The following is a 20186-nucleotide window of genomic DNA, read 5'->3' as shown; positions in this document are numbered from 1 at the left end:
TGAAGCCCTTTTTACATCAGCAGATGTCACAAAGTGCTTAAACAGAAACCAACCCAAAGAGTAAGCAATGCAGATATAGAATTAAGGTGGCTAGGTACAACTCCCTAGAAAAGCAGGAACCTAGGAAGAAACCTAGAGAGGTGCCAGGCTCTGAGGGGTGGCCAGTCCTCTTCTGGCTGTGACCGGTGGAGATTATAAGAGTACATTTCCAGATTGTTCTTCAAGTTGTTCAAACATTCATAGATGACCAACAGGGTCAAATAATAATCACAGTGGTTATAGAGGGTGCAACAGGTCAGCACCTCAGGAGTAAATGTCAGTTGGCTTTTCATAGTGGAGAATTCAGAGGTCAAGACAGCAGGTGCGGTAGAGCGAGAGACCGAGAGCGAGAGGAACATACTGTTATTTATTGTTGATAAATGTTGAAGTGAGTTAAGAAGTTGTTATAAGAGGGCAAAAGTGTTAGTAGTACCTGAAGAGGTGCATCGGGTGTATTAATAGTGTTTCACAATGAAACGTTTTACACACATAAATCCACAGTCAAACACACACACACACACACACACACACACACACACACACACACAAGCACATACTCACACACTGGCCCCATAGCGCCACCATAGGGGCAAATTGGACACATCACCCTAGGATGATGAGCTACTTATACTTACTCATCCTTACCATGCTTGCCAAATATCAGAACTCAAAATCAAACTGTTCATGCAGTATGCTTCGATATATAGTGCCTTCAGAAAGTAGTCATACCCCCTGACTTATTCCACATTTTGTTGTGTTACAGCCTGAATTCAAAATGGCTTAAATATGTTTGTTTTTCTCACCCATCTACACACCCCATAATGACAAAGAGAAAACATGTTTTTACATTTTTTTCGCAAATTTCTTGAAAATGAAATACAAAAAATATTGAATTTACATAAGTATTCACACCCCTTTGCTATGACACTCCAAATTTAGTTCAGGTGCATCCAATTTCTTTGATCATTCTTGATGTCACTACAACTTGATTGGAGTCCACCAGTGGCCAATTGTTTGGTCATGATTTAGAAAGAAACAGACCTGTCTACAGTATATTCTTTCCCACAGTTTACAGTGCACGTCAGAGCAGAAACTATAACATGAAGTTTTAGGAAATGTCAATTGATCTGTAGAATTGTGATAAGGCATATATCTGGGGTGTGTTTTATTTAATCCACTTTAGAATAAGGATGTAACATAACAAAATGTGGAAAAAGTCTAGGGGTCTGAATACTTTCCGAATTCACTGTAAGTCAAGGGCTATGAATCTGTATTTTGGACTATTTTTAATGATGTTGACTACTTTAAAGTAGTATGGTATTTAGCATGTATGGATGCATATCTTCAAACACAATATTTTCCAGGACCCTAGCTGAAACAATATGGCCGCTATGAGCCAATGAGCTTGCCTGAATGTTTTTTTCCTGTCCAACAGCATCACCATGTGAACAAACTGAACCATACTTTACAGGTTAGCTACGCGCATATCCTTGAGCATATGTGCAAAATGTCATCACTCTAAGTTAAAAAGATGAAAATATATAAACATGTTCCTGTTATAGCTGGTAGGTACTCTAGTGGTTAGAACGTTGGGCCAGTAACTGAAAGGTTGCTAGATCAAATCCCCAAGCTGACAAGGTAAAAATCTGTCGTTCTGTCCCTGAACAAGGCAGTTAACCCACTGTTCCCCGGTAGGCCGTCATTGTAAATAAGAATTTGTTCTTAACTGACTTGCCTAGTTAAACACATGTTCCAAACACTCTGAAGAACAACACAGTGTTCACTGTGTTGTTCTTCAGAGTGTTTGGAACATGTGTACCAAGTATTATTACAATAGGAATATCATGTGACTGATTTATGTGCCAGACCACGCACAATTAAATGCTTATTGGTCAGTAACGGCCATGTTATTTTAAGTACTTTTCTGGAAAATATTGCGTTGTTAGAACTTTATCCATAAGCAGAATAATAATAACCCACAGCAGCAAATTCAATAGGTTTTCACCAGCTTCGTTAGCTTGAACTCCTAATAATAGATGTGGGCTTGTGGTGATGAGTGTTTATGTCTGTGTACTTGTGTGTGTGGCTGTTTGAGAAGGAGAGATGCTATGTGTGTATTGGTGCCATTTTCCTGTAGCTCATTTAACTCCCACCAGGCTGATGAGAGGCCTGGGGCTCCTGTGGGTAAAGCTGAAGGTCAGCCTTGTGTGACAGGCCCTTTCCCTGTGTCACAGCGTAGGGCCCCTACAAGGCATTGCATGACAACATGATAATTATTCTGCTAGCTAATCACTTGGATTCATCTCAGTTCATTTGATATCAGTTTAACTAATCCAGAGAGCCTAACACTGGAGCAGCAGGGAGTGATAATGTGTTACACACTGACCTTAAAGATTGGTAACTTTATCTCTCCATGAATCTCTGTCCGTTCCCTGCTGTCTCGCTCATCTCAGACGTGCTGCCCTCTGGAGCGGGTGAAAAGACAGGTACCATGCTGTCTGATGGTGCCATATACAGCAGTATAGACTTCACAGGCAAGGCGGGCTACAGCAGCCCAGCACGGGGCAGCCAGGCCACCCCCTATGCCACCACTCAGATCCTGCATTCCAACAGCTTCCATGAGCTGGCTGTGGACAGACCAGACCCTCGCTGGAAGGCTTCCCTTCGAGCCCAGCAGGAAATAGCCAACCTGGGCTACTCAATGACCGATGGACGCCCCTGCAACGGTACGCAACAGCAACACTGGGGAAACACAGGGAGGGGATGGGCTGGGTAGGGCTGTGTGGTTTTGAATGTGTGCCTGCGTGTGTGCCCTGAAAGAGCGTGCTCTAAAGCATAGCAACAGATATCCCTAAATTGTAGCATCGGCTGGATGGTCAGTCACAGAGTGAAGCTTAGCATTCATTAGATGCCTTTTTGGAATAACAATAGGAGTAGAGAAAGAGAGATAAAGAAAGAACAGAGTCAATAGAAACAATAGAAGAAGAGATTATTTTCAGTATATTTATTGGAAAAGAGCAGCATGTTTAGTTGACATTTTAGCAGACGGTCTTATCCAGAGCGACTTACAGTACAGGAACAATTAGGGTTAAGTGCCTTGCTCAAGGGCACATTGACAGATTTTAGCCACTAGGCTACCTGCCACCTTGGAGAGAGAGAGAGAGAGAGAGAGACACACACTGTGTAAAAACATATTAAAGAGAGCGAGAGAAAGAGGGAGCGAGAGGGGGGCAGCAGAGAGAGGGGAATGTTATATTTACATTTTCATTGAAAATGGACCCTGAGGATATTGTTGTTAATGGCTCCTCTCTCCTCATGTCGATTTTTACTCCTCAGCCTCAGGAGTTTTTCTACCCTAGAAATGTCAGAGAATTAAGGCACATTTCTTTGGATTAATTTGATTAGCAGAGGCAGGGATTCCTTTGTGTTTGACCCGTATACAATTAGCTTGGCTGTGCGGAGTGGAGGCGTATTGTTGAGAAGTTCTCAGGCTGTCTGTCTGTTGGTTGGACGTCCATTCTCTTATGTGCTCTGGGCTGTATGCTCAGCTGAATGCTGGTTACCTGAGAGAGATAAGGAACAGAGAGGAAGAGGAAAAGAGAGAACAGACGAAGGGAGGAAGCCAGCCTGTAGCTCCGGGCCCCAGGTCTCTACGCCTCTTTAAGAAATGTCAACATAGAGGAAAAGTCTTAGTGCTCCGTCAGCACACTGAGAGGAGAGAAATAATGAGAGCCAGGTGGGGGAGAAAGAGAGGGAGAAAGCCCAGGTGATGATAAAATAGCTTTCCAAGCAGCAGTGTGTGTATGTGTGTGTGTTTGAACCCAATGGGGAATAGTATCAGCTCATTAAAACCCACAGCTTGAGGGCTATAGGGATATCTCTGTATTGTGAGGCAGAGACCAGGCTGATAAGATAAACTATCAATCTCTGACTTCTCTTCCCTCTCTCTATCTGTATTTTTCACTCTCTCTCTTTCCTTCTCAGGTGGAAAGGGCGGCAAGAAAAAGAAGTCAAAGGGTGGGACAAAGACCTCCAAATCCAATGGGTCCTGTTGGGTCAACATGCCCCTGCCTCCCCCACCCATGCACCCTCTGCCAGGCACCGAGGTGGACCACTACCCCCCAGAGAACCATGGAGGAGGGTAAGATAATATTCTCTCTGTCTGGACACACGTCTATACATATACCTATAAACATCATATCATGATGCTACACAGGAAGTGAAATAATGACAAGGAACACATGCAGCCTCTCTTGTCTATAAGGGATCTGAGGTATGTCTGTGAACCACTGAGAGGAAAGCAAACCCTCTCCTAATTGGCTGTAACCAGCGTGGCTCTCTCTCTCCATGAACCTACCTATATCTCTAGCTGTGTGTGTGTGTGTGTGTGTGTGTGTGTGTGTGTGTGTGTGTGTGTGTGTGTGTGTGTGTGTGTGTGTGTGTGTGTGTGTGTGTGTGTGTGTGTGTGCGCGTGCGTGTGTGTGTGTACACTCAAGGAGAGCGCTAAGCACAGACGAGCAGGAGGTTGCTACATGGAGTAGTAAGCTCCCTCTGCCGGTGCCTGTACTAGTCATACTGAGGAAAACTTCACTGTTTTTGTCACAGGCATTTTTTGGAAGGATGGCAGTGAGAAAACCTTGGGGTGTGAACACATATCTTGCAGCCCATTTCAGGCAGCTTTGGCTGGTTAAACCACCACTTATGACAAAACAGCATGTGGTTAGATCTTGTAATTTGATCTCCCCATCCCATCCCTGCCAGTGGATTTGTAATTACAAACAGCAGCAAATGTGTGTAATTCCCTCTCTCCCTCTGCTGAGAGATAGAACATCAGATAACAATGTTTTTAATGGTCTGGCAAAATACAAACCAGTAGAAAAACAATTGTATTTGTCTGTGAGCTAAGCGTACAACACTGAGAGCACTAGCAGTAACACTTAGAATTCTAAACACTTTAAACACACACATCCACAGAGAAGTGCAGGATATGGTTTCAGTTCAAATTACTCACATTGTAGTTCATGTTGCAGGTATGACAGCGACAGCTGGGCCCCGCCCCTTCCCGTTCAGACATACCTCCACCAGGGATTGGACGACGATATGGAGGAGGAGCGAGTGCCCACCCCGCCCCTCAGGGGAGTGGCTTCCTCCCCGGCAGCAGCTCCCTACAGCCAACCGTCATCCTCCTCCCTTAGCTCCACCCACCACGAGGAGATGCAGTCCATGCTGCAGGCCCACCTGGATGAGCTGACCAGAGCCTACCAGTACCAAGTGGCCAAACAGACGTGGTGAGCAGGAGAGAATTTACTGTGGATCTGTCAATGTCTTTATTAAAAAAATATATTATACTTTACTTTCTACCTAGTCTCTTCTCAAGTCTGAGTCTGGTGAGAGAGACTACTTTCCATGTAGTCTCTTCTCAAATCTGAGTTTGGCGAGAGAGACTACTTTCTATGTATCCGTAGATCATGATATGATACAACAATTGTGCTTGCTACATGTTTTCAGTGTATTATGTATCCACTTTCCACTATGAAATGAAAGTACTGTACTTTTTGTTCTTTTGAATTGCCCCAGGTACTTGTTAGAATAAATTGCCTATGATATTTCAATCATGAGACATTTACCCTACAATTTCTGCATTGTGCTGTGGATGAATGAGATGTCATTCTCTCCAATTGATCTGGATGCTTTTGTATATCAATAGCCAGTTTTTTTTGAGTGTTTCATATCAGTGTGGTATTTAGGTATGTCATCCTATCCCCTGGTTTCATGTTTCCTGCAAAATATAAAAACAGCCCTTCATTGATTACACCTCATTGGGAAACTTGTCATGTCAGTAGGAAAACGCGTTGAGGTGGTAATGATGGGGTTTGGCCTAGCGCGCTGCTTTGACAACAGGAACAAGAGCTGCTAATTACATGGGTGTCTCATCCATAGTGGGGCTAGGCGTGGGGCGAGGCTTCAGAGGGGACAGCTGTGGGGGAGATAACAGACATGTTACTGACGGCCCTGCCTAGCCTGCCATTCTTCTCCCTTCACCCAGACAATTATCAGTTCATTGTGTTAGTGCGAGCACGAGCACCGCAGAACTAGCCAAAGCAATCGCCGCGCGCCGCACATGGAAAATAATGAATTCAATCTCCCACACAGGCACTCACTCACACATGCTGAACGGGGCTCTAGTACTGCACTCTGGTATTTGGTTGTTCGTGGATTTATGTTTTGGCCTTTACTTCCTGTTTGTTAGTGTCTTTCTCTACCGCTCTGTGTCCAGCCTCAGCGCCATAACATGTTCCCTCATGTTCTATACAGGCATATGAAGGGCAGCCAACACCCGCCTATGGCCCCTGTCCCTCCGATGGGGTACGTGTCCAGCACGCTTGGGTCTGACCTGGGAAACAACATCCCGTGTGAGGAAGAGGAGGAGGATAAAGCCTACGGCGTGTCACATCAGCTCTGTGGCTTTGACTACACGGCCAGATGCAGCATGGACAACCATGAGGGCTCAGGTGAGACACACGCACGCACACGCACACGCACGCACGCACGCACGCACGCACACACACACACACACACACACACACACATACACTCAGCACACATACACTTAGATCATGCCCCTCATTTCTTCACAGTGCAGACAGGTGCACACGTCTTTACATCGAGCAGGATGACAAAGATTTGGGAGCAGTGAGAAAAATTGGCAATAGCAATATGGTTTTATTCAGTCACCACTTACGGAGACTAAATGCTTGCTCATTATGCAGTTTCGACTGACAGTTTTTTTATTTCCAATTTTCTCAACCGTATCGTGTCATACTCAGAACCAATTGTCTGATATTTTCATATTGTGATATTCAGACTCATTAATTTGAACAAGGAATTGAATGAAAGGGAAAGATGTATTGTAATCTGGTGTGGACACGAGTGAAATCCATCTCCATTAAATAAAGAAACGTCAAACTGGCTAGTTATTTGATTTCAGATGGAAGCAATCATTTATCCACAATATCTAATTTACGTTTTTTTTTTCAATCACTCGATGCCATTTCAAGTTTATGACCATATTGTCTAAACACTTAGTCTTTTAGCCTCTCTAAAGCGAATGACTCGGAAGAGTGTCTAACATCAAAAGCTATGAGGAGAGTGAGAGCACAAGGTGAGGGGACAGATCCAGAGGTCAAAAGTGTGATGTGTATTTGTAGAGCACTAGTCTGAGTTGTGGGAGAGAGTGAGACCATGGTTCAGTCCTAGTCAGGGAGATCATGGAACGTATGGCGTGCTGGCTGAGACACGGGAAACTGTGCTAATATACTGTGGTGTGTCTGTGATAAAGTAGGTGATGTGCAGTAATCTGCTGTGTTGCCTCTATGGGGAGAATGCTACGCTAGATCAGCTTATCTCTACAATGGTCTCTCCGTTGTCTCCTCTTCCGCAAAGACCAGGCCAACACACACACACACACAGAAAGTCCAATGCACTTAGGATGGGAGCCATGAATTATAACCACATTGTATCCTTTACATTGAATTGTCAAGATGTAAATGTTTACCCATACTACCCACACAAACAGTCTTATCTAGGAAGGTTTCTTGCGCTGATTTGTACCCCCTCCATCTTCCTCTCCTCAGTTAATTTGATTTACAACATGTATTTTTTCATACTCGAGTTAATTTTAGTACTACACTGAATCCTTTCTAGCATATAGTTTAGCAGTGCAAAAGCTATGATAATCAGTCATTTCTTGCTAATCTAAACTGATTAGCTATGTTGTGCGTCTCCCTAATTCTCTGTCCCTGTGTTCCTGTCCTTTCTCCATCGCCCCCTGTAGGTAAAGGTTACTCCCAGCGGGGTCGACCAGTCAGCTCAGGCTCCACAGAGAGCAGTGCTCTTGGTACACAGAGCCTCGGTCACCAGAGGGCCACACACACTGGACGCAATCCCCAGGCAGAAACTGTTGGGACACTGCCCCGCCAGAGAGACTCCCCCACAGATGGTAAGACATGGGGTGAGGGGGCAGAGAGGACAGCCAGAGAGAGAGATGGGGAAGGTGGATGGTATCCCTCTTTGTTGAATGTGGTTTATAACAAACTACATTGAGTGTACAAAACAGTAAGAAAACCTTCCTAATATTGAGTTGTACAACCTCATTTTGCTTTCAGAACAGACTTAATTTGTCATGGCATGGACACTACAAGGTGTCGAAAGCGTTCAACAAGGATCCTGGCCCATGTTGACTGGTGGAACATTCTTGATACACACGGGAAACTGTTGAGCATGAAAAACCCAGCAGCGTTGTGGTTCTTGACGCAAACTGGTGCACCTGGAACCTACTACCATACCCTGTTCAAAGACCAATTCAATATTTTGTCTTGCCCATTCACCCTCTAAATGGCACACATACACAATCCTTGTCTCAATTGTCTCAAGGTTTAAAAATCCTTCTTTAACCTGTCTCCTCCCCTTCATCTACACTGATTGAAGTGGATTTAATAAGTGACATCAATAAGGGTTCAGGGCTCTCACCTGGTCAGTCTATGTTATAGAATGTTTTGTCCACTCAGTGTATATAGCCATGCTGATCTCTGTGACATGTTCAACCGATTACAAAGGCCACTGTGTATAACCCATCTTGGGAGCAGTATTAACCAGTGCCTTATGTCCTCCTCTCCCTCCTCAGTGGCCTCTCCTACCCCTGAGCCTGTCCACAGTGTGGGGGCAAGGCTGCACGGGTCATGGGCGTCTGGTGGCTCGGACACCCCAGAGGAGTGTATGGTCTCAACGCTGGAGCGGCAGCATATGGCCTCCTGGAGCGGCAGATCCTCTAACATGGCCACTCTGGGCAGGACACGCCACAGGGCTGCGGCTGGCGTGGGCACAGACCACCCACACAACATCCACCCGCCTCCCAACAGCACCGAGCATAGCTATGGAGAACGATGTACGTATTCAGGCTCTCCGTAGTCACACAATGGTATTGTTTCTGGTTGGTGTGAAGCAATTTACTGTTGGTTATATGTGATGTACCTTATTCACACCTTTGTCTGTCTGTGCGTCTTCATCTCTCAGAGTCTTTGTGAGTCGGTGCTGCCTGTGCTGCCTGTCCCAGGACACCTTGTCTATAAGTGCAATGAGATTTCCCCTCTGCGAATGCTACAGGATGGAATATAAAGAGAAGGCTGGAAGATGAAAGAGAGAGAAAGAGGGAGCCAGAGAGAAACGCAGAGCTGTAAATGTGATGTACAGACACACAGACACACATCTCAGTGTTCTTTTTACAGTGTTACTTTCATCCCTCCTTCCAAAAGAATATACTGTATATCACATGCCCCTCCTATTTCATGTCACATGATGTACAGTAACTCACTCCACATTAATGAAAAATAAAAACCTCTGCAGTTAAACTATTGACTCATGAAAGTGTAAGGACTTGCATTTCCTGTAAATAGGTTTTGTATTTTCAGTTTTTTTTCTTTTTTTCTTTGCTATGCAAGCCAAATTCTGACATTGAAGTTGTCTCGTTTACTTGTCATTTTACATTGTGAGTTGATGGACTGTGGTGCCACATTTGTTTTTCATAAATGCTCAAAATATTGCTTGATTTTGATGAAACTACTGTTTTGTTGTTTGCACAGAGCATTTTGTGATGATAAGCACAAAGTCATCAGCTGAGGCTCAGAGAAGAATAATGAAGAGGAGTGTCTATAATATACCTTACATTTAAGAAATATAATATTTGACACCGTAAATGCTTTTCAGAGACAGATGTATTGAGAGATATAAGAAACACAAAGAAATTCAGAAATTAAAAAGACCCACATAGAAAATGTTATGATGTTTTGTTTTTCAATCTGCAGTGGTCCGTGGGGATGATGTGACAGATGTGCAATGTTGCCCATACACTATATGCCCATTACAGTGAGACAGCAGTACTTGGAACCCTCTAATGACAGTTCAGAATAATCAATAAAGTTAAACCATCTATGTGTAACATTTCAAATGGAACTGTTAATGCAGAGTCAGAGGACAATAGCTAGTTGTTGATAGGGAGGTGTTGGGCCCATAGAGCACCACTCAGGTGTGGTCAGGTGTGGACAGCTGTGTGCACAGATGGACTCTGTCAGTGTTACCCATGGAGACATCGTGATAACACAGTGAGACAGGTCTTAAGATGAAGAGATGTTGGCCTTTAGAAATCTAGCTAATCCCGGACTGGGTTTCCAGAGCTCTGAGTGACTAGCAAGCATGATTAACAACAATATGCAATTAGATTATAATAATAGACCCATCATAGATGTGATGGCCGCCTGTTTTAATCCTAGTGGTGCGGTATAATGTGGCCCCTTTATCACCCTGGTAACAGATGAACGCTCATCAGGACACGTATAGTTACCTAGGCATAGTGAGCCCCTTGCCAAGTGAGGAAATCCTTAACACTGTAACCAGTCACGGAGGGCAGCTGGTTGCTAGTTCTAGCCTACGAGATTCATAATGCAGTGTTTTCATTCCCTTCTTTGTATGGTTCTTTTCTGCTTGTTCTTTGTATTGGCTCCACCTGTAAAAAGTCTGTACCTGCCAGAGTCCGGTCTGCCCTCAGGAATACACGTACAGTGTGGCCAGTCCTACGATACAAATCAAATGTGTATCAACCATGAGTCTCTGTGCTGTGCATGTGAGTTGATGGTCCAAGATATTCTCCTCATATGATAATTGTTCATGCTGATTTTCTTAATACTGATTTTCCCATTAGATCATTATGTGCATACACTTATAAGCTCCACATTAGCATAATGCACACACTTTTAACAGGATGAGAGATTAGTTACATATGAATAAGAACAATACTCGGTCTCCCTCTCTCAAGCGTCTCTGTGTTAAATCGGTCTTAGTCAGAGCTAAGGGGAAAATAAAATAAGTATTACTCCATTTTTATGCATCCATCCCTTCACTCTCTTTTTTCTTATACCCGAACACATTTACTCACTGGAGGAAATGTCAGAGTTATCCATTTACCAAGAAAATATTGAACACAACTCTAGCATCGGCGATTTGGGCATTTCATGATACAACGAAAGATGACGATGATGATTCTCTCCTTTATTCCAGTTATTTTCCATCACCTTTATGGGATTTTGAAGATGCATGTGAATTCAGTGGTGATTACATTTCAGACATTTGTCGTTAGCAGTCGACATACTGTAGCTCATTTACTGCATTCAAGAAATGCAATTGCATTGATTTATAGAGTTATGATGGCTTTTCCTGGGGCATCCATGCCTTTCAACTCCATTTGTCATATCACGTACTGTACACTCTACACCTAATGGATCACAACTGCTACATGAGATCACATTTCTACTACAACTATCCAAATCACCGTTGCATACTGTATTGGCTCCAGCCTCTGTCACATACGGTACATCTCTCATCTCTCTGGGCTAAGCCTGGCTGTTCCTACTGCCAAACACAGAGGAACAGGACACAACTCCAATGACAGAAATGGAAGCTATAACGTATTCCACCCCGCATCCTTTCCATTCCATTTCTGTAATATCACCCTTCTTTACACCCATTGCAATAACGATTAACCTTGTCAGCTTAGTCATCCATCATGTGTAACACCTTTCCTCTATTCAGTGTTGCCATTCTGTGTGTGGACAAAACCTTTGAAATGATTCTGTAGAGCCGTGGCCTTGGAGCTAGAACAGCTCATCAATGAGTCATGAAATTTGGCTGATTGCAAAGTTTGAACAGTAATCTTGTGTGATGTGATTACATGGGCCACAGGACAGCAGACGACGCAGGGAAGTAGAGGATGGAGGTCCCAGTCTAGAGCACCATTACCCCCAGGTGGAGGGGTGGAGGTCCCAGTCTAGAGCACCATTACCCCAGGTGGAGGGGGTCCCAGTCTACAGTACCATTACCCCCAGGTGGAGGGGTGGAGGCCCCAGTCTGCAGTACCATTACCCCCAGGTGGAGGGTGTGGAGGCCCAGTCTATAGCACCATTACTGCGGCCATTTCTCGGCCATCCTCACACTCTGATGTACCTACGACACTAATCTAGTGAGCACCTCCGCCCAAACAAGGCATTTGATTGGTTTGACATGTTGCAAGGCATCACTGATTTACATAGATTTTTTAGCTGATTTTGTGCCATGAACTACACCAGGCTTGCCTTGTTCTCGACAAGGCTATGTAGACCCTAACCCCAGATGGAGGGGTACGTAAAGACTGGGGGTCCTCTGATCTTCAGCTACCTCAGTGGCTAGTTTGTCTCTGTCTCCCACCGTCATTGTTAATCTCTCCCCCTGGAGTGGGCACTTCCATGCTGGCTCTGTGAGGACCAACATGACCTTTTCTATGTCTCTGTGACACAGGCCATTTCACTCAATATGAAATATAGGCAACATATTAACATGAAGTCAGTGTTGTGTGATACAAAGACTATTACCTGTGCATTGTCACCATGCTTGAAATCATTGTGTACCATTATGCAATATAGATGAAAACCCCATAACACAGTATGTTGTAGTTTAAATACTTTCGTATAAAATCATTTATGAGACAGGATTTCTGTATGTCGGATACATACTGTAGATGTGTGCTCTGATCAAGTGCTGTAGGCCTACTGGGGTGATAGCCTTCAATTTGACTCTTTCAGCCTCACTGGTATTCTCCAGCATTTTAAAAGCCTTGGTTTTTATTAAGGACAGCCCTTTGTGAACAGAGGGAGGCAAGAGTGCAATGAAAACATTCTGAAATTTGAAATGAAAACAAGGAAACATACACGCAAAACACATACATACACAATGCAGGTAGCCTAGTGGTTAGAGGTTTAGGTTATTGGTTAGAGCGTTGGGCTCTAACTATTGAATCCCCGAGCTGAGAAGGTAAAAATCTGTCGTTCTGCCCCTGAACAAGGTAGTTAACCCACTGCTCCCCGGTAGGCCGTCATTGTAAATAAGAATTTGTTCTTAACAGACTTGCCTAAATAAATAAAGTTCAAATGTAAAACAAACACACACACACACCTGTAGTATCTAAGAAACCATTTTGAATAGACATAAAGCAGTTGTCCAAGACAAAGGCCTTCTTTGCCACTGGATTTCAGAGTAACCAATAGCCTGTTATCTCTAAATGAAAGAATAACATAGAGAAAATAGGCAGCACAGACAGATAGAGAGTAACTTAAATTCAGATTTTTGCTTCTATGTCTTTCAAAATAATATAATTGATATTTCTTTGCATTTTAGCTCATGAATGAACTAATTTCCTAGCCATTTCACGTACTGTAGAGTCAACTGTCACTACTCCAGCTGCCTGTCTGACTTCTGCTAAAGTTTAGTTTTGGTAAATAACACACCAGATGGCCTAGTTACCTGCTTTTATTTCGAAGCAGCTGCCATGTCTCTCTTTTAATCAAATAAAAAGTGACATGAAGACCAACATTAATCACTTATGAGCCCAAGGATAAACAGGCTGAGATAAATAAATCCATACACACGCACGCATACACACACTCAAACGTGCACAGTCGGCTGGTGAGGGGAGGACGGATCATAATAATGGCTGGAATGGAGTGGTATCAAATACATGCATGTGTTTGATTCCATTCCATAACTCCGTTCCAGCCATAACTATGAGTTTATCCTCCCCAATTAAGGTGCCACACACACACGTGCACACACACACATACATGCATGCAAGCACACACACCACCACGCAGACACACAAACACATGCGCAGACACACACATGCATGCAAATACAGAAATGCGTGGTGCACACACACACACACACACACACATACACACAGACATCAAAAACACATGGCTTCTAAAACATGGTTTGCTTTGGCACCACCGCTTTAGTACAGTGTATGTCTCTAACCATATGACCTGCTCCTAGGGCATTGTAAAGGTCAACTATGAGTTGTGATTCCCTGGGGTTGCATGGGCTGTATGTGGGTTTACGTTGACACTGCTTTCAATGTGGGACTGGAGGGTAATACAATGATATGTCAATGTCCTCATAGATTTGTGTACCGTATGACCTCTCTGTCTGCCTACCTGTCTGTCTGCATCTCTGTCTGTATGCCTGCCTGCCTGTCATAATGGTAGAGCTTGTAGAGTCATGTGCATTTATATTTGTTAAATAGACTGCATAATGCTTGTATACCACCATGGATTGCATTTGGTTCATTGTCCTGGAGCACATGCATAAGGTTTACATTTGCATACAATCTACAAACAACAACAAACAGCACGCAGAAATACCATTGTAATTGGATTGTAACATTTCTGGGAATGCTGACATGCTCATTTCATGATATTTTAGTAGATTGAAATAACAGGGAGAAGAAATGTCTGTCCCCCCACTCCTCTCCTATTCCTAAATGGTGAAATTAAGGTACAGAGGACTGCGAGTGGCTCCACACCACTGGCACCATTACTGGTAATCATTTAAACAGTAAGCGACAACTCAAGGGTTCTCTCACCAGCTTGGTATTTGGAGGATTGTCACAAACCACTCCTGGAGTGACTCGTTCCACTGAAGCAGGAAATTAACACGAGCAGAGTAGACACAGACAGACAGACAGACAGACAGACAGACAGACAGACAGACAGACAGACAGACAGACAGACAGACAGACAGACAGACAGACAGACAGACAGACAGACAGACAGACAGACAGACAGAGAGAGACCGTGGGCTACACTTATCTACAGGAACGTCAAAACTAAATAGAAGGATATGGAACAAAGAGTCATGAATATACCAATGTATTATGTTGCTACTGACAGGATAGATAATTTACATTTTATCAACTGATTTTGGGGATTGAATGATTGTGTGTGAATGATCAAACAGAACATACACTACATGAACAAAAGTGGGCACCTGCTCATCGAACATCTCATTCCAAAATCATGGGCATTAATATGGAGTTGGTCGCCCTTTGCTGCTATAACAGCCTCCACCTTTCTGGGAAGGCTTTCCACTAGATGTTGGAACATTGCTGTGGGGACTTGCTTCCATTCAGCCACAAGAGCATTAGTGAGGTCGGGCACTGATGTTGGGCGATTAGGCCTCGGCGTTCCAATTCATCCCAAAGGTGTATTATGGGGTTGAGGTCAATGCTCTGTTCAAGCCAGTCAAGTTCTTCTTCACCAATCCCGACTAACCATTTTTGTATGGACTTCACTTTATGCATGGAGGCAATGTCATGCTGAAACAGGAAAGGGCCTTGCCCAAACTGTTGCCACTAAGTTGGAAGCACAGAATCCTCTGTACAATGTAATTGTATGATGTAGCATTAATATTTCCTTTCAATGGAACTAAGGGACCTAGCCCGAACAATGGAAAACGACCATTACTTCGCCAAACTTTACAGTTGGCACTATGCATTGGGGCAGGTAGCGTTCTCCTCAAATCCGCCAAACCCAGATTAATCCGTCGGACTGCCAGATGGTGAAGCATGATTCTTCACTCCAGAGAACGTGTTTCCACTGCTCCAGAGTTCAAAGTTTAGCTAGCTTTATACCAATTCAGCCGACACTTGGCATTACGCATGGTATGGTGATGCTTTGGTGATGCATTGCTTGCTGTTTGGGGTTTTAGGCTGGGTTTCTGTGCAGCACTTTGAGATATCAGCTAATGTACGAAGGGCTACATAAATACATTTGATTTGATTTGATTTTAGGCTTGTGTGCGGTTGCTCGGCTATGGAAACCCCTTTGATGGAGCACCCGACGAACAGTTATTGTGCTGACGTTGCTTCTAGTGTCAGTTTGGAACTTAGCTAACACCTAGTTAGTGTTGCAACTGAGGACAGACAATTTTTACACGCTTCAGCACTCGGCGGTCCCGTTCTGTGAGCTTGTGTGGCACACCACTTCGCGGCTGAGCCGTTGTTGCTCCTAGTCAATTCCACTTCACAATAACAGCACTTATAGTTGACCGGCACAGCTCTAGCAGGGTACAAATTTGATAAACTGATTTGTTGGAAAGGTATGACATTGCGACCTAGCATATTTTATATTGGCTAGGTCACAGTTGTAAATGATAACTTGTTCTCAACTGGCCTACCTGGTTAAATAAAAATAGACAGTGCAACGTTGATAGTCACTGAACTCTTCAGTAAGGCCATTCTACAGCCAATGTTTGTCTATGGAGATTGCATGGCTGTGGGCTCAATTTTATACACCTGTCAGCAATGGGTGTGCCTGAAGGGATGTCCACAAACTTTTATATAGATAGTGTATATTACTCAAAAGGGGTAAACCAAAATGAAATAATAAGTTCTAGAAACTCATACATGTAAAGTGACGGTTGCCTGCAAATGCCTCAGTCTTGATGAGCGGGCATGGCCTGATTCCATGGAAACAGTTTGGCATAGAACAACAATTAAGAGCCATTTCATCGTCCTCTGGAGATTGAGGTAGGATTTGAAGAGAGAGGGAGCCTGCAGAGAGGGGCATTAAATCGCTCTTTTCAATGTTTAATTGACTCAGCATGGAGGAAAGGGATGAGGGGAAAGGATGGAAGGGGAAAAGAGGGGAGAGGATGGGGAAGGCAGGCAGTGTGTGTGGGTTAAATTGCATGGGCAGAACAGAGGAGGAAGTGACAGGGGATTACCCTCTCTCTTTTTTCTCTCTGTCTCTCTCTTCCCACCACTGAGTAGTGCTGCTCTGCTGTGAGCTGGATTACAGGCAACATTCGCACTGAGCTAAAGACCATAGCTGCCGCATTCAAGGAGCGGGACTCTAACCCGGAAGCTTATAAGAATTCCCCCTATGCCCTCCGACAAACCATTGGACAGGCAAAGTGTCAATACAGGACTTTGATCAAATTGGCTCTGACGCTCGTCAGATGTGGCAGGGCTTGGAAACCATTACAGACTACAAAGGGAAGCACAGCTGAGAGCTGCCCAGTGACACTAGACTACGAGACGGGCTAAACTACTTCTATGCTAGCTTTGAGGCAAATAACACTGAAACACGCATGAGAGCACCAGCTGTTCCGGAAGACTGTGTGATCACGCTCTCCACATCCGATGTGAGTGAGACCTTTAAACAGGTCAACATTCACAAGGCCGCAGGGCCAGACGGATTACTAGGACGTGTACTGCGAACATACTCTGACCAACTGGCAAGTGTCTTCACTGACATTTTCAACCTCTCCCTGTCCGAGTCTGTGTTAAGCAGACCACCATAGTCCCTGTGCCCAAGAACACTAAGGTAACCTGCCTAAATGACAACCGACCGGTAGCACTCACGTATGTAGCCATGAAGTGCTTTGAAAGGTTGGTCATGGCTCACATCAACACCATTGTCCCAGAAACCCTAGACCCACTCCAATTTGCATACCGCCCCAACATATCCACAGATGATGCAATCGCTATGTAAGACCGCTATTCATTGACTACAGCTCAGCTCACCATAGTGCCCTCAAAGCTCATCACTAAGCCAAGGACCCTGGGACTAAACACCTCCCTCTACAACTGGATCCTGGACTTCCTGACGGGCCACCACCAGGTGGTAAGGGTAGGTAACAACACATCCGCCACACTGACTCAACTCCAGCCACTTTAATAATGGGAATTGATGGGAAATGATGTAAAACATATCACTAGCCACTTTAAACAATGCTACCTAATATAATGTTACATACCCTACATTATTCATCTCATATGCATACGTATATACTGTACTCTATATCATCTACTGCATCCTTATGTAATACATGTATCACTAGCCACTTTAACTATGCCACTTTGTTTACATACTCATCTCATATGTATATACTGTACTCGATACCATCTACTGTATCTTGCCTATGCTGCGCTGTACCATCACTCATTCATTTATCTTTATGTACATATTCTTTATCCCCTTACACTGTGTATTAGACAGTAGTTTTGGAATTGTTAGTTAGATTACTTGTTGGTTATTACTGCATTGTCGGAACTAGAAGCACAAGCATTTCGCTACACTCGCATTAACATCTGCTAACCATGTGTATGTGACAAATAACATTTGATTTGATTTGATTTGACACTGATCCTCAACATGGGGGCCCTTCAGGGGTGCATGCTCAGTCCCCTCCTGTACTCCCTGTTCACTCATGACACCAACTGTGATTTGATTTGATTTGAGAGCTGCAGCACTGGGGTAGACCTTCCTGCTGGAACACCAGGGAGATAGATGGTGAGGAACACATACTGATGGAGGACTGAACACTTCAATCATGGCCCATTGACTTATTTTGTTAACTGTCGCAAGAGGCTATTGATTTTAATATCTGACCAAATGGCATTCCAAACCCTGGCACTAGACTAGCTGTGATCACCGAGAACTGAAACCCAGAGAGACATAAAATCAAGCAGTATTCATCATATTAAAGATCTCTACTGTCCACGTTTAAGCAGCGCTCTGTGTTAGTGGGTTTGTCCTTTGAATTTGACTGTAAGTTGTTGAAGAGGTCTCTCCTCTCTATAAATGCAACCATGTGGTTCCAGTGTGGTTTGAGGCCCATGGAAGCCAGGCAACAATTCCAGTCTCTCAGGACTGCTCTAAAGACTCCCTTACAAGTAATGCCCCTCTCCCTGGGTAGCAGCATCTGAGGCTCTCCACACTAGGGCATAATGAAGATGGATAGACTCTGTTAATTTGCTGATGTTGACAGGAAAAGCGTGTCTCGACTCAGCTGTGATCCATCATCAAACCTGCACACTACTCTGATGGCCACGGGTGTGTGTTTTTCTGTATGTGTGTGTGCATGCTGCTTATGCATTTTGTACCCTTAAAGGCCCAGTGCAATTAAAAACCTGATTTCCCTGTGTTTTATACACTCAGTGGCCAGTTTTTTAGGTACACCCATCTAGTACCGGGTCAGTCCCCCTTTGCCTCCATAACAGCCTGAACTATTTGGGGCAATGACACTTTGCTCAATTGTCATCAAGGGACCTAATGTGTGCCAGGACAACATTCCCTAATGCCAGTACACCACCGCCACCTGCCTGTACCATTGACACCAGTCAGGAGGGGGCCATGGAATGCTTACCCAAATCCTGATCTGCCATTAAAATGATACAACAGGAACCCAGATTTGTCCTATTTTTTTTAAATGTTCCACTCCTCTATTGTCCAGTGTTAGTGATCGTGTGCCCACTGGAGTGGAACCTGGTGTGGTCGTCTGCTGCAATAGCTGATCTGTGACAAAGACCAATGAGTTTTGCCTTCCGAAGATGCCATTCTGTACAACACTGTTGTACTGCGCCTTTATTTGCCTGTTTGTGGCCCGCCTGTTGGCTTGCACAAATCTTTCTCCTTCAACTTCTCATCAACGAGCTGTTTTCACCCACAGGACTGCCGCTGACTGGATATTTGTTTGTTTGTCACACCATTCTCAGTAAACTCCAAACACTGTTGTGCGTGAAGAATCCAGAATGCCGGCCATTTCTGAGATACTGGAACCAATGCGCCTGGCACCAACGATCATACCAGTCTCAAGTCGCTTAGGCCACTTGTTTTTGCCCATTCTAACGTTCAATCAGTAACTGAATGCATCACTGCCTGTTTACCTGCTTTATATACGCCCACGTGACTCACTGTCTGTAGGAGTGAACCATTTTCGTGAATGGGGTGGTGTATCTAATAAACTGGCCACTGAGTGTATATATTTCCGAACTATGAGATTGGAATAAAACTGTTAAATTGTGAAAATTATGATAATGCCCTTTTAGAGTACGAGCTGTTTGAAAAGGCTGCCTTAAAGTTCTGTTGATTTTGGTGGGATGGAATCACTGGGCAGTAGATTAGTTAATAGACCAACAAGAGAGTTCCAAACCTCTCTGCAAATAACAGCTCGTTTTCAGTTTTACCCTCCCCACTCAGACCACTCCCAGATAGTCCTAGCAAAATTCCTGCTTGAGAAATTGCTCTTTGCTAAGGAGCTATTTTTGTTTCTTTTTGACCATTTTCATTTAAAACAATCACAGTAAGTTACTTAATTATTACCCCGAAATTATTTGATATTGAGATTTTTTTAAATCCCGGCTCCATTGGACCTTTAAACTGAGTTACTTCAATATCTTGATAATGATGCAATATATAATTTAAGTGGGGCCCACCAGATGAGTC

The 20186-nt window shown here is 43.9% G+C and overlaps 1 protein-coding gene across 1 annotated transcript in view; it reads left to right on the top strand.

The window, feature by feature from the left end:
• Positions 1-10942, top strand: part of LOC115105786 (roundabout homolog 2-like) — a 161220-nt gene extending 150278 nt beyond the window's left edge. The window contains exons 22-28 of the mRNA XM_029628172.2: positions 2493-2765; positions 4024-4180; positions 5070-5327; positions 6355-6551; positions 7874-8038; positions 8723-8983; positions 9112-10942. Of these exons, the coding sequence (XP_029484032.1) occupies positions 2493-2765; positions 4024-4180; positions 5070-5327; positions 6355-6551; positions 7874-8038; positions 8723-8983; positions 9112-9113 (1313 nt within the window). The 3' untranslated portion in view covers positions 9114-10942. The remainder of the gene's footprint in view (positions 1-2492; positions 2766-4023; positions 4181-5069; positions 5328-6354; positions 6552-7873; positions 8039-8722; positions 8984-9111) is intronic.
• The last annotated feature ends 9244 nt before the right edge of the window (positions 10943-20186 follow it).

Source organism: Oncorhynchus nerka, linkage group LG22 (genome assembly GCF_034236695.1).
Source record: "Oncorhynchus nerka isolate Pitt River linkage group LG22, Oner_Uvic_2.0, whole genome shotgun sequence".
Taxonomy (NCBI): domain Eukaryota; kingdom Metazoa; phylum Chordata; class Actinopteri; order Salmoniformes; family Salmonidae; genus Oncorhynchus; species Oncorhynchus nerka.
This window is presented reverse-complemented; position numbering and strand designations above follow the sequence as displayed.